This window comes from Aptenodytes forsteri, unplaced genomic scaffold, assembly GCF_000699145.1.
Source record: "Aptenodytes forsteri isolate BGI_AS27 unplaced genomic scaffold, ASM69914v1 Scaffold223, whole genome shotgun sequence".
NCBI classification, from domain to species: Eukaryota; Metazoa; Chordata; class Aves; order Sphenisciformes; family Spheniscidae; genus Aptenodytes; species Aptenodytes forsteri.
In genome coordinates, this window is record NW_008794742.1 from 1,381,881 (window position 1) to 1,399,053 (window position 17,173).

Consider the following 17,173-nt stretch of genomic DNA (forward strand, 5'->3'; position numbering starts at 1 on the left):
GGGAGATGCCCAGTGTGCTGCTCTGATGCCCTCAGGTAGATGCTTTAACAAAATCACCAATAGATTACCTGCACTGATTTTTTTCTTTTTAATTATTATTTTTGTGATGCTCACAGCTAACGTGTCTGTATGCTGGGACTCTCCTGCTGAAGTTTCAAACTCTTTTTATCACTTGTTCAGCATTGCCCATAGCAGAAATGGAAGTAGTGAGGTTTACCTATAAGCTTGTTGCTTTCAACCAAAAAATGCACTAAAATGCACTAAAAGAAAGAAAAGTAAGAGTCATCAGGAATAACAATTGGACTTTATTTATGAAGAATGTATCCGATCATCAGAAAAGAAGGAAAAAAAAACTATACCAATTTTAGTTAAAAGCACAATTGACAAGTAAAGGCAATGAGTGGAAACAATTTAAAAATGAGAGAATATAACAAATGAGAAGGTTGGAAATATGTTTTGTGATTTCTCTCTAATTAGGTGGTTGATAAGGGAAGCTGAAGACATCAGACACTATCCAGAGCTGAAAAGGCCAAAGACAGGAAGAAAGAGAGGGGTTTTTAAGTGTATCAGGAACAAAATAAATGCTAGTAACAATAAAGGTAGCATGCTTCTAGTCTGTATTTGGGAGCAAGCAGGATGATATACTAAGATCACATGAGGATGATAAACTACTTTCTGAGCCTTTAGTGGTTCTGAGAACACGAAACAACTCTTTTTGAAATCAGCAGGCCTGGATAACTTTGACTCAGGCATCTTAAAGTGAAGCTGATGCGGTCTCTGGTTCCCTGATGTTTCCTTTTAATCTCACAATACTGGGGAAATTACAAATGACTGGAAAAATGTTAATTCTCTGCCAATATTTGCTGAGGACAAACAAGACAATGCAAAGATAGGCTGAAAGCCAACCAGCCATGTTCATAAATCAACAATGAGGTTAAAGGCTAGGACTACAATTAATGACCATTAATGACAAGTTAATATGAAAATAGCTCTTATCTAACAAAACTGATATTTTGCATACGGCAGTAAACTGACTGATTAAGGAGACTGCATAGCTTGAACATACTCCAGATATTTTAGGCTTTTAGTACCACATAATATTCTAACTAAAATAAGATAAAGTATGCCCTGTACAACATCGAAGCACATTTTTAATGGATTAAAGAATCACTTAACTGACAGCTATCATATTTTTTTTTAGTGAGTATATTTTATCAAGCAATAGATCTTCTAGTGGATTTCACAGAGATTGGTCCAAAACTTTCCAAGTTTTTATCAGCGACTTTGGGGTTGAATCTAGAGTTTGCCAATGACATAAAGATTGGCAGACTAGTAAATTATCCTGTGACTAGCCAATAATAAAAAGATGATGAAACATTTTGTAAAATGGGCCTGTTCAAAGTGAATGCAATTGAATAAAGGTGGAACCTGCATCCTAGAAGCACAGACCAAAGCAAACCTAAAGATGATATTGGATACACAGGTGAATTTTAACCTCAAGAATGGTGCTGGGGGAAATGACATCACTGGTGTGATCATCAGACATACACAGAGGAGGAAAGTGAGTAAGAGAAAGGATGTGATTTCTACCTGGGTTTGTAGCAGTGGTGTGTATTAGAGTAGTGCATCTTGGCCTGATAACCATGTTTTTAAAGGGATGTTGAAAAATTGTACAGGAAGCAGAGAAAAGCCACAGAAAAAAAACTAAAGGGCTGCAAGAAAATATCTCACAATGAAATAAGTAAGTTATTAGAAAATTTGTTTTCTGTAAGTTACTACGTAAGAAGAATGAGGTGCCTCTTGGAGGCATGGAGAAAATACAAAGTAAGAGAAGTTGCACAAGAAACAATGGCTAGCAGTTAAAATGAGACAAGCTTAAGGTAGAAGCAAGACCTACCAGTCTCCCCAAAGGGAGACTGATTGGATCACTGGAACAATTCAGCGAGAGGAGTGGTGGCAGCTCAGTCTCCTGCTGTTTCCAGCCTTGGCTGGATGCTTTTCAAGATAATCCTTTAGCATGACCTGATTGCAGGCAACCGGGTGATATTCTGTGACTTGCAATTCACAGGAAACAAGAAAGGTGGTCTCAAATCCTATAAAAATAGCCCCGCTTTGAGCATCTAGTAATGCACAAGGTATATCTATATGTTACTGTACAGAGATTTCAGAGCTCATTGCATTAATATGTGTAAGCATATCTCATTTATTAATAAAGGATTATGAAGCAGGATATATGAGAGTTCCCCCATTTTTCTCTGTTCTTTTTGACCCCTTTCTCTTCCTTTAATGGTAGCAATCCAGCATGTCAAACATGGCTGGTGCCTCAGACCCCCATGTATGCAGCTGGCATTGCATAGCCATCAGCGATGCATTTCTACCATGTAGCAAATTTCCTCCTGAAAAAAAAAACAAACCCCCAAAACGTGCAGTTCCGTGGAAGGGTGACTTCTGCAGATTCTCACAGAAGTCAGTAAGTGGGTTTGACATCATATAGTGCACATCTCCATAAGGTGTCTATATGTGCCCAAACAAACCCAGGCTCCCTTTATGGTCAACGGAGAACCAATCAGTAGTGTCCATGGGGTTGAGGGGGTGCTTCATCTCCTGAAGTACACACCTATATGTGAGTGGATAAACTGAACCATAAATTCCACTGACTCAACTGGTTATGATGGCAGCCCAGCCAGCCAGCTCAGGTTTACCTCCTACAATGGCAGACGTGATGAATGCCACCTTTTTTGGTCCTACAGATCTTCCCTTAATGCTATTGCTGAGGGGTTTGATATGAGTAGCATATAGGGCCAAACTGAATACATTGCTTTGGCCTGTGTTGCAATTATTTTTATTTCATATGGTAAAGGAAACTAAATGTCTCTGCTTTTTTAGGATACGGCCAAGCAAATGACTTCAACACATGCATAAACTGCATGGGAAGGACTTCATCACATAGAAACTTTGGCCAAGTTGGGGGAAGATGGTTTTATATTTCTATCATTGTACATCTGTCTCAGATGAAAAGTTATATAAAGCATTAAACCTCCTACCTTGATACAGCTCTACCTGTCACTTGTTTCTTTCCCCATTCTCCTCTCATCTGAACATGAAGTTAAGGAACGGCTCCCAGAATTCCTGCCAACTGCACATGACAATGTGATGATGTAATATAATTTCCTCTCCATGGTCCATATGTGCTAAGGCAGAGACTATGCAGATATGCCATATTTATGGGATAATGACAATATTTCCTAAAACAGAGCAATTTTTTACTGCTTGTGCTGGGCTCCAAGTCATTACCGCATCTTTCAAGCAGTATTTCCTTAACCTCATGATTAGTAGGGTGAATGCAAGGAAGTGCTGCAAGGAATTACTCAAGATCAGAGTAATTGATGCTGAAACTCCATCACATTTCATTCTGTTTACAAAGAGAGAATATAGCAGCCACATAATCTAGGGTTGATCTTAGATCAACACATACAGCGTGTCAGGGATATTCAGCTCTGCTACATGTGCTCAGGCCCATTGGAGAGGCAGCTGTCAATGGGGCATGGTTCTTTCCCAACGGTGCAGCTGGAGGAAGGCTTTGCCTGGTTCCCAAGTGTGGGGTTACAGTCTTTTGTACAGTGGCAAGCCCAAAAGTTTGTAAGTCCTGGTTCAAGTCCCAGGGGCTACTGGGAGAAGGGAGTTCTGCTACTGTCTCCAGTGCTGGTTCCTGTCAGCCACTCTACAGTAGGTATGAAAATAATTGCACGGCAAACAGAAAGAATAGACTGAGGATTTGGTGTGCAAATCTCTTCTGAGACCTCAGCCATTCTGCATGTGCAGGTACAAATCAGTCTTCAGAAATATATTGCGTAAACAACTTCAGTTTTAAAAAAGACGTAAGCAAACATCATCATTTGTAACTTACCTCTAACCTTGAGCCCACCTCAGTGTGAAAAGTGAGACTATGTGATCTCTTAAAATCCCTTTGTGCATTATGTCTATGATTTTGAGGGTTATGCCTTTCATGGAACAGAAACTACTCTGTAAATGCCAGATTCTCCAGGCTACTCCAACTCCTTTATGTTGCTTTGGGGAAGCAGAGCAATTAACTGCTTTAGCTTGCTTTATAGCTGCTTTGTGTCTCTGGGGCAGTGCAAAGGGGTTTGATGCATTTTCTCTTGCAAACCCTAGGGCATGCTAATGGTAGGTTTAAGAAGAAACATTCTCACCTGGGAGAAGGCAACAGAAACAATCATGCCCAGAAACCTTCCAGAGACCCTGAGCACACTGAAGGGCACTGGGCTTAGCATTAACTGGGGAAACAGGAATATATATTTTATGGAGTTTTCCAAATAATTTGCCAAAAGTCTCACTTCCAGCTAAGAATGGGTACAGAAATGCTGCTGGATGTGCAAGAACTAGCACATGTGTGGTTTAAGGGATAAACTGTGGAAAAAACTATATCATCAGGAGCTAGATTTGGGACTTACATGCCCACTACAACTCCTTGTTCCATGCTGTAATAGGATTTCACATTATCTAGCCAGCCTGCAGCCCAAGATCATGAAAAGTTCATGCATATGAAACATCTGTTTTATCATTCATGACAATAACTCAAACAGCAGATAATTTACTCCAGCATTTTCTTCACCATTCTTCTCCACAGGAAAGTACAGTGGAAACAGCTATCCCTCAATAAGTACTTGCAGCTCCCAGGAATGCTTACAGGGGAGATGACACAAGAAATGCAGGCTTTGGGCTTGTTGGTGCAGATGTGCTGCCATTTTGACTTTTTCTAGAGCAAAACTTTTAAGAAAAGCCAGGAGAGGATTCATGCACACTAGTGTGTGTGTGAGACCATTTAATACCCTATTCCTCTTCAGAATTCCCGAATTCCCATGCCCCAATTTTCAAGGAGAGTGTGTAATTAAGAGACATTGATAATTGAATACAGAGGGCTGATACTTTTTGTTATTTGATAGCACAACTCTTTCTTAGGCATCTGCTTCTCCAACCCCGTGCAACACTAAGGTTACTCTTCGCTCACAGAAGCAATGATCCTACAATATTTCTTCTTAGTAACCTCATCCTGGTGAAAATGAGTTGGTAGAGGATCCCAGTTCCCCCCAGTCTCCAGACTGGAGGTGAAACACAGCCTGCGCTGGTAACGGCTGGCAATTGCATGCATCAGACAGATGGTCTATGAGGACATTCAAGAAGTGGAAACTAGGTCAGTTTACTAAAGATGCATATAAAAGAATTGCTGGAGCATGTAGGGACAAAATCATAAAGGCCAAAGCACAGAATGAAATACAACTAGCAAGGGACATGAAAGGTAGCAAAGAGCTTTCTATTAATATTTCAGCAGAAAGAGGAAGATGAAGGAAGAAGCTGGTCCTCCACTTAGTGAGAAAGGAAAGCTAATAATGCCTGGAGGGCTGAAGCAGTTAATTCCTTTCACATATCAGCCTTCGCTAAAACTGCTACGAGCCAATGACTAATATGCTAACACCAATGAGTGGGAAGGAGGAATTCAGTCTACAATAAGCAAAAGGCAGGCTAAGGGAATTCTTTGAAAAGACAGATTTTTTTGTTCAAATCACAGAACTGGCTAGCCACTGTCTTGAAGGATATGTTAGACTTAAGAGGGAGAGAAAAGGGCAGATACGGGTCTATTGATGTGGAGGAAAAGGAAAGCTAGGGAATTATCAACCAATCACCACACTTTCAACACCTAGAAAAATGTTGAAACAACAAGTGGAACAGACCATTTTCGAACACTCTGAAGATCAGAAGGAGCTTAGCAACACCAAACATATGTTGGTTAAAAACAAATCATGATTAAAAGAACACCAGGTTTTTGACAGATCTTGAGGATATGGGAGACAGAGTACGTACCATAGAAGGTGATGAAGTTGCTGTAGTGTGATTTCATCTTGACTGTAGTAAGACTTTTGGCACTATCTCACATGAAATTTGCTCAAGTGAGACGGGAATCTAGCCCAGATTAAATCCTGTAGTGTGGATGGCTATCTGGTAGGGGAGTTATCCTCAGTGGGGTTTACCCATGCTGCTCTCTTGCCCTGGAGGAATAGCTGGAGTGGGGCTCTGGGATGTAGCCTGGTGTCTTTCAAAAATCTTTTCTTGGACAGCAGCACATAGGAGCTACATCTGCTGATGATACAAGTCAAAGCGTGAAAAGAAAACATCCCACAGAAATCCTCTGAGATAGTTCATAAAGGAGTTCAGGACAACAGCAGGCATGGGGTTGGCTCAGGCTCCTCAGCTGTATCAGCAACGCTGACTTTTTTTTTTTCCTCTCCAAGGATGAAGGAACAGGATTGACATGCATTTGCCACAGGAAAACTAACACAGGGGAAATAACAGAGAGCAAGAGAAGTAAAGCCCTGCAGGTTGCTGGTTCTGCCAGGGCATATCTGAGGGTGGTTACTGCTGCTGTTGAGATTTTGTTGTTATTGTCAACCATTTTATTCCAGCAGATTTAACTGATGTCGCAGACATCCGCCCTCTTCTGCTGCAGTGGTGACCAGACTTGCTTTCCCAGATGCTAACAACAGGGTTGTGGCCATTCAGGTGACCGCCTGTTTTGCCTTGGCAGTCATTCACCTCAGTGGGAGCAACTGGCATGGTGGGAATAGGTGGCTTCCTGCAGAAGTAATCTGGGGACTGCAGGCAAGTGGGAAGTAAGTGAACTCTAGGAAGTGTAAACAGGAGGTGTCTGTCTAGTTCCAGTGCTAGTCCTGATTTTGGGCACCTCAAAGATTACAGGGAGAGCAAGAAATTATGATGTCTGAGCAAAGAGTGGGAGAACTGAGGAAGAAGAGAAGGCTGCAGTGGAGATATGCGTACTGTCTTTAAACTGATTAAATGCTGCAATGAAGAGGAAAGAAATAATTCCTCTTCAAGAAGGAATGTGTGTGCCCAGGGAACAGTGGACTTACTTACACTGCAGCAAGGGAGATTTAAGGTAGACATTAGGCTTAACTCTCTAACTCTGAGGACAGTGAAGGCCTGGAATAGGTTGCTGCAGAGTGGGTAGAGGGAAGCAGTTTTGCTCCCTGAAGACAAGGTTAGACAAACATCTCTCAGGGAGAGTTTAGTTAATGCAGTTTGTGCCTTGGGGCAGGGGAGATACGAGAGGAGCCCTTGAGTCTCTTCCAGACCTCTGACTGTGCCTCGGACGTATTCCCTTGCCTCCTTCCCCCTCCCATTTTTCTTCTTCAGCTCCTGAGTCTGCTCACTAGAGGCTCAGTGCCTTGGCCTTGCTCTCAGCCCATGCCCTTCCGTGCTCCAAAAAACAATAAGCCTGGGCTCCGGAGGCAGGAGAGAGGTTGTGATATCTCCCACCCAAGGAGGTCCCTTGCCAGGAGCTGCATTCCATCACTGGTACCCTGAGGGAAGCAGGCCCTCTCCATCACCTGGGCAGACACTTTCCCCAGGCACATTTCAAGGACCCTGACCCAGCACATGGTGAATAAATAAAGCCAGAGGCTTTTAACACATGAAAGCTCTCCTAAGCTGGCCACCTTACTTGTAGTCTTAGCAGCCACCTTGAGACCTCAGACGGGTCAGAAATTTTTCTTCCTAAGGTGCCTCTGGGACGTCACACAAGATGAGGACAACAGTCCCCACTGTGCAAAGAGAAGGGTGGCTTTCCTGGGAAACCCCTCACCTCCATGGCCTGCAATGACTTGAAGTGACTGAAAATAAAGGAAACTAACTACCCCGCAAGGGCGTTGTGGTGTCTCAGTTGTGGAGGCGAACTGTACATTTTCCTGGCTCCATGCTGAATCCTGCTCTGTGAAGTGCTGGGAGTGCAGCCAGCCAGTCCCTCAAGGGCTGCCACCAGGAACCAGGGACGTCATGCCAGAGAAATGCATTCGAGACTGAAAAAGCAAACAGATAAGACTGCAAAAAGCAGCAGAAAGAGCTTGCCAAATTAAGCTGGAACTTAATGGTCAAAAGTGACCACTTTTGCTTGAAATTCTAGTTTCCTCCTTTAAAACTGAGCTCTTGCATTTGTTCTGAGAGGTGTTTCTGTGGGATGCCCCAAAAGACAATCTGAGATGTGCGGGTCATGTTGTGATGGACCAAACGGAGGTCAGGGAGTCAGGGTGAGTGGGAGTAATGGAAACAAGCCTGCACGGAGCTGAAGGACCCCATGGGATCAAGGGCAGCTTCACTACAGCTAAAATAGTTCCCCCTGTATTGTAGCGTGAATGCACTATTGAGGGATTGAAACCATGTTATGATAGGCCCTAAACAACAGTCCTGAGCTCTGCAAATGTAAAGATGAAAAATATCTACCTTGTAACCCAGTAGAAAGGAACAACTAAATCAAAAAAGCTGCTGGAGTGGGAAGAGAGTGAGAAAGGCCCTTTGATTCACTGTAATCAGCCCCCAAAGTCTTCAACTTGTGACATCCGAAGTCAAGTTGGTCCCTTCAGGACTTTAAGTCAACAAACTTCTCCTTTGTCAAGTAAGGAATGGGTATCATGATGCTGTTAGGGCAGAAAATGACTTTGTGGAACATGGTGAAGAGTTTTCATTTTTGGCATCTAATGGTGCTATTAATGTCAAATTGAGTTCGAACTTACAAATAATAGGTGCAACCATCTCAGGGAAACTGGATGCTTTTCAAGGCCGATGCATGTACAGGTTGTATTTTTCACTTCGCTTTTAAAAAAAAAAAACATGCTTGCCACAATTTTTGCTAATTGTGACAGATAAAGGATTTACCCTCTGTATATTTTTCCGATGCTTAAAACCAGGAATAACTAATGCAGCCTCAGGAGCACGGTACTATGGATCCCATGTGGGGATCTTCCCCTTTTCCTTCCCGACTCCTGTGCTGTGCCTGTCTCACACAGTGTCCCAAAATATGTCCTCCTCGTCCAAATTCCCTTTGGGAAGCCTGTCCTGGCTGAACATGTGCAGCCCAGCAGTTCCTCAGGGACTCAGCAATTTCAGGCATGATTAAAGGGAGATGAACCAAAGCCATGTTAAAGGGAAAGAAGTACTGCCAGAACCTGTGAAACCATTTTATGACTTGATGAAGAAGAAAAGCATTCGCTGGATCAAGGTAGACATCAACTGCACCAACTTTTCGCCTGAGCATGTGGGCTCAGGGCCTTGTTCCAGCCTGTTCTTCTCCTTTTCCTCAGGTTAAATACAAGTCTATATCATCCCATCTGCTCCAAAATGCTGACAGGAGGAAGAGGAAGGAAAAATAAGCCCAGAAGGAAACAGTGATTACTCTGTGTGGTGCCCTCAGTCCAGGAGAGGGTGGAAAGTTTTATAACACTAAGCAGGGATGGAGCAAGGTGGACACTGATCACAAACCGCAGAGCTTGGGGCAATGACCTGCTCTAGCACTCCAGGTGTGATACATCACCTCCCGTGCCCCGTTCCCTTTCTTTGCCTCGGGACTATGTCTTTTGGGTTGGCAAACAACAGTGCTCCAAATGAAATGAGGAAACAAAATCATAATGCTCTCAATTTTGTAAAACTGATAACGAACACTAGCAGGCATTGTGGTGAACACCCTCCAGGGCATGGAAAAGTAGTTTATTATTATCTTCATTATAATCTTTTTTAAATGCTTCAGATGCCATTATCAATGGTAATAAAAACACGTATACCCTGAAAGCTCTCCATAGCTGAGACCTCCTTCTGCTGAGGTCTCTAAAACAGCCCATATCAGACCCTCAGTTTATTCACCTTCTTGAGGCAGAACCACTCTTTATCCACTGGAAGGTGACTGTATCTTTGCACTTTGAAAGAGTCCAGGGAAGAATTTGTGACGGACTTAATATTTTACTTCCTAAGGTGGTAGTATGAAAATCGATACCTTTGTTTTCACCCTTTTTGCTTTTATAACTGAGACTAAATTAAGGAAAAATATTGGCATGGGCTGGGAGGCGAGGAAGCTTAAAGTGCTGCTTGCAAGAAATAAAAAAAATAAAAGGATGAGAACTTGAGAGCATGTGGACTACGTGTGCCTAAAGTAGCAGTATTTTTGTGAGCATTACATCAATAAAGCCGCTTTCCCCACAGATTTGTGTCTGGTGGCTGACTGCAAACTCCAGCTGACGTTGTTTTCCTGCAGTCGGCCGTCTGAGAGGTCTCAGCTGTGTGGCTTCTCTGGCGTCTAATAGTGCGTGAGTAAACACTCCACTTTTCCCAAAGGTGTGATACTCCTATGGCCTCTCTCTTCTTCCTTGGTGCCTCCTTTCACAAAATGCGCAGGAATGTGATTGTTGGTGAGATACCTCTCTTTCTGTCAAATTTGGCTTGATTTTGGCCAAGAGGCTCAAAAATTACTGCAAAGGGACACAGACAGACAGACATGAACACATACGAAGAGACTGCATAAGCTCCATTTCCCCAGGAAACAGAGACTGAAAGCAGCTCTGTTGAAAGAGAAACGTTTACTAACCAAGTACCAAAGGAAACTTTGAATAAAATGTTACCAGAGTTAGAATGCAGAATCGGGATACTCAGGCCATAGAGGAAAAACTGGTCCTCGAATATTTCATGTTTCAAACAGGTTTGATCTCTTGGGGATCTGTTCATAACTTTTCTAAACATCTCATAAGGTTTCTTTCTTATTTTCTTTAATATTAAAAAAATACTATTTGTCTGCATTTATTAACAAAATATTTTAAAAACAACACATGGGCAAGAAGGGTAGACCTACTTTCCAACAGAAAAACAAGCCCATCTGAGATAGAAGGTGGTTATGTTTTATAGCCTTCATTCTTTTACCCTTAATGCAATTTCATTGGCTTGTTTGTTTGGTTTTTTTTTTCCCCAGCCAAAGATATGCATAAACTAACCCAAACTTGGAAATTCACTGACATATTTACAGTGCTGGGAGGCCTCAGTGCGTGATGGAAAAGGTAAAATCTGATTCCAGTCTTACCTAGACCCAGCTGGGAGCAATGACACTGGCCACAGTGAATTTCCAGCAGAACAGAGGAGATTTCCCTCCTCGTGTAGCCAACTCCATCCCACAGACTGGAGAATATTGCTGCACTAGTAGAAGAAAAAAAGGCCTAGATGAATGAATAGTTGTGCAGTTCTGTGGTCACTGATCTAGAGAATAGAAATACCAAGGTGTGCACATTGTCCGCAGCAGGTGAAGTCATTTTTTGGAGCATGTCATAAAATTACTTGTCAAGGAGACCATGATATGAAGCAGGCCAACATACGAAGGGAACAGGCTGTGCCGCTTCAGGAATGTGTGCAATATTTGTTGGGATTCTTCATCCTTTCCTCCCTTCATAGTTTGTTAGTCAATATATTTTCCTCTCTTTTCATGTGCATCAAGAAAAACATCTGCAGGAGGCAAACCCAAAGGTTAATTCCTCCCCTGCACTTCCCTCATTTGTTCAAATAGTTGAACTAATATTTATGAATAATGCATTGCACCCATGAACACCACAAATCAATGCAAATCCAAGGACTTCATTTTTATACCAGCTGAGGCTCAGACTCAATATGTGTTATTAATCCAGCTTCTTTTATTGGTTAGCAAATATAATGTAAATCTTTATTACCAGAAGACTACTTTTCTACAGGAAGGATTTATCAGAGCTTGTTCATATTTCTGGCAGGTTCCTCATTCTCTGTGGCCTGTTCATTTTGGTTATTAATTATTCTCAGAGCTTGGCATCTCATTTGTGTGGTGGTTTGTTGTTTGTTTTTTTCTTTTTTATTCTAAGTTCTGTTTGAAAGTTTTAATTTAAAAAATTATGGGTTTTGAGAGCAGATACTGAGTCAGACAATTGCTCAGGAAAAACACTGGATACCCCAGAGCACTGTTGCTTCTGTCACAAATGCCTGGTACTGGTTCAAAACCATCAGAATATCTTTTTTGCCCACATAATGGCCACATAAATGTCCAACAGGAAATTATGAGAATTTAAGAATAGATGAACACAATAGTCAGGCCATTGCTTTTGAGGGCAATGAAGAAAATACAATATCTGAAGTTACTGGCATCAATAATCGAAAATCTAATATAACATATATTTGTAAATTGATATAAAGTTCTACAATTTTTTTTTAAATGGGAACTTACAGAAACCAGTATTTTAATGGCTTAGTTTTTTTGCTGCTGTCATTCAAACCCTCATGTTTTTGCTCACAGTGGAACAGCTCAGCTGCTGCCAGCCAGATTAATACTGCTGAAATCAACAGTCATATAGATTGACACCAGCTGAAGACCTGTCCTAATAAATTTGAGTCTATTTATGGGGGATGAAACCACAGTCATGTCTCCCCAAAGGCAGTATTCTCACTCGAATATAAATGGTTTTGGCTGCATGAATGAATTAAATATTGAAGGTTCCATTTTTCAGACTTAGCTGCAGCTTCACCCATACCAGTGGATCTGATTTGTACCAGCTCTTTGGAGAAATAATCACTCAGTCCTGGAGGGCTGACAGTCAGGCTGGTTTACCTGAACTAGCTGATTTTCCTTTTAGCTGTTGGGTGCGTTATCAGCCTTACAAGTATGCCGGCACGAGGAGTGCAAGCCACACAGCATTGTGCATAGTTACTCAGTGATGGAAACCTGGGTTGAATAACATTTCAGGGTACCTCCCTTCACCTGGCATTTTTTAAGGGACTAAGGGAATCCAATGGTGGATTTACCACATTAGCTCCTTGCTGGTACCTTCTGCACCATGGTACCAGGGATACAAGGCTGAACAGGAGCAAAGGAGCTTTTGGCTCTCTATCCATATTGTGATTCCCATCCATCTTCTTTGGAAAGACTGTTTAGACAGCAAAAGAGTGAGTCCTCCTGCTGTATTGCAGCTTCTTGCACTCCGTGGTGTCAAGTCTCATCTGCAAAGGCCAGTAACTCTGTGGAAATGAGATACTCACCTGTGTTGAAGTGGGGCTGGCTGAGTGCTCAGATGCTTGATGTTATCAAGAGTCAGCTAAACCAGATGTTTTCATACTCTTGTTTCTAAAGCTTCTTTGATATTTCAAAGAGCCAGGCTGATGTAACTCTCCTTCCCATCACCTAAGTAGTAATAACAACAACAATAATAGACAGTGCAGTTTGACTCCCCCATCTCCCTTCTCATTCCAGTATGTGCCTCCTGAAGTGGGTGAGGTTCCTAGCCTTCCTGCTGATTGCAGGCCCAGCGGGGCTCCCGCTATTCAGCAGGCAAATCCTGTGTGGAAGGGGTGTCTCCTCCATCACCCTGGCATGGAGAAAGACAGAAAAAAGGGCGCCCTGATAGAAAACTAACACAGCTACTTGTTTGGCTTGTTTAAAAGCCAGATTCATGACTCAGCCTTTACCTTTTATGAGTCAGGAAATTCCAAGGTGCTCTTTTTTCCCTTGGACTTGTAGGCAGACTCTGATCTCACTTATTACAGGGTAAATCCACTACAGGCAAGGAGCTATTCCTGCCACACATTTGCAAGCAAGAGCAGCATCCATCCTCCCTGAACTCTCTTTCTGTTCTTAGCAGTCTCTGTGTTCTTTGGCCAGCTACAGCCCTCAGTAAAAGTGTCAGGCACATCAAACAGCATAAAATAAATCAGTCCATTTCCCAGTTTATTTAGTCTAAAAAGACTGTAAAATGCAGTCAAATTGATAAACCTGTTTATGTGGCTGAGAGGCCTAAGGGACGTATTGAGGAAGGGCTGATATTAAAGTGTTAGACTAACAGAATCAGAGCTAGTTTACACTGAAGCGTGCTACCTGTTTCCAGTTCACTGTGGATGGCATGACTGCAGAGTGATGGATAGTTGCATGTGCAGACATAATGTCCATGGAAGGTGAAAGGTAAAGAGACAAAAGTCATTAAAACTATAAAATTGCTTCAAGGTCCAGAAAACCAATTAGACACTGAGAATTAAAAGCAATGTGGCTTCTGTGTTTTATTGAGGAGAAGAGTCAGCGGTGATTTACTGAACCCTTGCATGTTTGTATGTTGGAAGAAGGTACTGAATTCTCATCAGCCAAACAGACGTTGGCAGAAAGATGAAACTAGCAAACTCAGACTGAAAATATGGCACAAACTTTTAATAGTGAATGTAACTGAACTCACCAAAACATGAAGTGGATTTTCCATCATTTGAAGATCTTAAATTGAACTTAAGTCTTTGAACTAGACAGAGAAGTGTCTTTAGAGCTTCCATTTATTTGGCTCAGTAAAGACTCCTCAGGATTAAGCTAGGGTGACACAGGATTGCAATGATCTCTTTTAGCATTGTCATCCTTAGCGGGAACTGAGAGCCCCCAGCAGCAGAAGCCAAGGTGTGGGCTGCTGCCACCATTGAGTTAAACAAGAGCTGAAATGTTCCTGTCATTTGAGACTTAATGAAGTAACCTAACACCCAGCCACAGCTGTAAGTGCTCCGATGTGCCATAGCCACACAGGAACCGCTATCAGAAAGGCTGCTGAGTCAGCTGAATGTCTCAGCACCCCTGCCCTGGAGCTGCAGGCCCACTCCTTGATCCCTGTCTCATCCAAGCTAAGACAGAGTGTCTGGTTTATGGTCGCCACATGACAAACTCCCACGACCAGGATGGGATGAGCTGTGGAGCTGCAAGCAGCCGGATGTCCACATCTCAAAGACTCCATCGTTGCTAACACACTTGACCACAGCATTAGCTAAGGAATTCACTGAGGGGAGTGAAATATGCAGAGGAAATAGTCAAAAGAGAGTGAGGTAACCAAATGTTTTGGGGGACAAAACCAAGAACAACACACTGCCATTTCTGGTGTCATTTATAAAGTATTATTTCCCTTGATTGTGGAGTCTGATAACCCAGGAGCTTTGTACTCTTGTTCCTCTTCCATTTGCAAAGCTATTTTTGCTAGGCCTGCTAGCAAGGCCCCTTCAGCTCCAAGCCAGCAAAGCATGACTTGTATCAGGTATTAGCCACCCACTTTACATCTGAACCTATTACCCTAGGCTAATCCATCTAGTTTCGCCTCTTTTTTAAGAAGACATCTCACCTAGATCAGGGGAATTGCGGTCTCAAAATGCTCCTTCTTTCACAAAGTATTCAGGGATTTGGACCCCAAAGTCAGGCACTGAGTGGTAGCCATGTACAGATGAACACCACCCAGGTGACATGAAGATGGCAGGCTTCTTTCTAGATTCCTCAGCAGAGAAAGAGAGTCCCTGTGACTGAGTATTGCTGGAGTTCGAGGAAGGATGTGTACTGGTGACAGAGAGGGGTGAGAGAGAAATATTGAAATAGAGAGGGGGGGAATGAATGAATGAACAGTGGAGGGAGTGAAAAAAGAGAGGGAAGGATATAGAGCAAGGAGAACAGAAACAGCCCTGGAGGAACCTGGCAGAAAATACAATCCCCAACCTGGTCTTCAGGGTGGTATGTCCTGGGAAGGGGCTATGGTAAGGGTGAAGGTGCTGGAGGAGGAAGACAAACGGTGGCACTTCCTCCAGCTTGCAGCCAAGCTCTGGCTGAATCATTTCCCAGGGCAGCCGGGTGTCCAGACTATCACACAAAAAATCTGGTCCTTTTAGAGCTCCCTGGTCCAGCTGGTGTAAAACCATTAAACCGCTCATGTCACATCACACTGCAAGAAGGGATGAAAGTTACTGCAAGAACACGCGTTACTGGAGTAGAGCTTCCTCGCTCTCCCCTCCCCGCCTGCCGTCAGCCGCAGCCTTGAGCATTCAGCCATGCCAGGTCCAGGGAGCAAACCCCACCGCAGTGCCAGCTCCCCTGGAGGGCTGGGATGGCTGCTGGGGGGGCTGGGGGTGGCTCACCCCAACCTGACCTGTCACGCCTGAGTTACAGGAGGTAGCCAAGGCTGAGCAGAGGTTAAGGCACCATCTCAGTTCTAGTTTGGCCATCAGAGTGTTCACCCACCCATCACTGCCCAGCCTGCCATACCAAGCAGGAAGGTTTGCCTACTTTCAAATTTACCTTGACATCTCTTCTAGCCCATGTCTCGACTCTTTCTTGGGTTTAAGATCTGTAAAGCCATTTAATACGATTTTTCTTCCCTTTGCATTTTCCTTATACTATTCTGTTTCAGTTTAAGGATGAAAGAGACTTTAAATTCTTTCAAATTCAGTTTTAAAGGGGTGAGGGAAAATACTGTGCCTTTGTGTAGGTGAAAGGAGAAAAACACATCAGAGATGACCCAGCTAAAATCAGGGTATGCCTAACAGGGATACAGGTCGTCAGAGAGTTTAGCTCTGTTCAGGGTGGGGTTTGCACTCCCATGTACTTGGGCAATATTTGTTATGCCTACTGCTGACACAGCATAGAAATATAACTGGGCCCAGGAGCTGATGCATACTCTGATACACTCCACCAAAATCACAGAAGGGATGCGTAGCATGGCAGAGGATAGTGTGCCCTTCCTTTCATTTCCCATGCGGATTGCTCTGTAAAGAGGGGGGTCCTGAGGGAGCCGGCAGACTGCCTCCCGCGGGGTGAGCTTGCAGGACAAACATCCTTCTGCACTTCAAATGAAGCCACTCTTTTTAAAAGCTTAAATAAATCAAACATCTGTGCATATTTGTATACGTCAGGTCATTAATTATAATCAGTAAAGCCAGATCAAATGTTTCTTGCCGTACTAGCTAAGTTGCAAGAGTCTGAATGCCATGAGCAAAATGAGGTGTAAGCTCTGAGCATTTCAGTGCAGTGCTAAAATCGCAGTGCGATGGACCACGGCACTGCAGCTTTCCCTTTAAGAGCCCTTTGGCTAACGGCGATACACTGAAATGCAGGAGGTGGGACAACACCACACACAAAAATGAAGAAGTGAAGGCAGGAAAAGTTTCTCCAGAGGAAAAATGCAGGGCTTGTCCTTCACCCTGACGTCAGATCTGTCTTTAATAAAATCCCCAAAGAGCCAAGAGAAAAAGGCAGAGTGCCTAGGCTAGGTTGCCAGTTCAGGATTGCTCTGCATTCCCCAAAGTGGTGTTTTTGTTCAAAACGGCTCTAAATCTGGGTTCGATCAATGTATTTAATCCCGGCTTCCAGGGATGAGGTGGCTTTTGCCCTGGATTCTAGCAGCAAGCAGCATTTTGCAGGTGAGTTTGGAAACTGCAGGAGAGACTCGTCTTCTGCAAACACACTTGCATTTAATGCACGGTGGGCTGGGAGAGCCGAGTGCGGTGCATGCGGGAAGGTGGGCACTGGTGAGCTTTG

General features: G+C 43.2%; 1 protein-coding gene across 2 annotated transcripts in view; it reads left to right on the forward strand.

The window, feature by feature from the left end:
- The first annotated feature begins 16,899 nt into the window (after window positions 1-16,899).
- WISP1 (WNT1 inducible signaling pathway protein 1) overlaps window positions 16,900-17,173 on the forward strand; it is a 35,578-nt gene continuing 35,304 nt past the window's right edge. The window contains exon 1 of one of the 2 annotated variants that reach the window (XM_009273976.1): window positions 16,900-17,055. In XM_009273976.1, coding sequence (XP_009272251.1) covers window positions 17,008-17,055 — 48 coding nt within the window. In that variant the 5' untranslated portion in view covers window positions 16,900-17,007. Of the gene's footprint in view, window positions 17,060-17,173 lie in introns of both variants that reach the window. The other variant, XM_019470671.1, reaches the window with a different exon arrangement.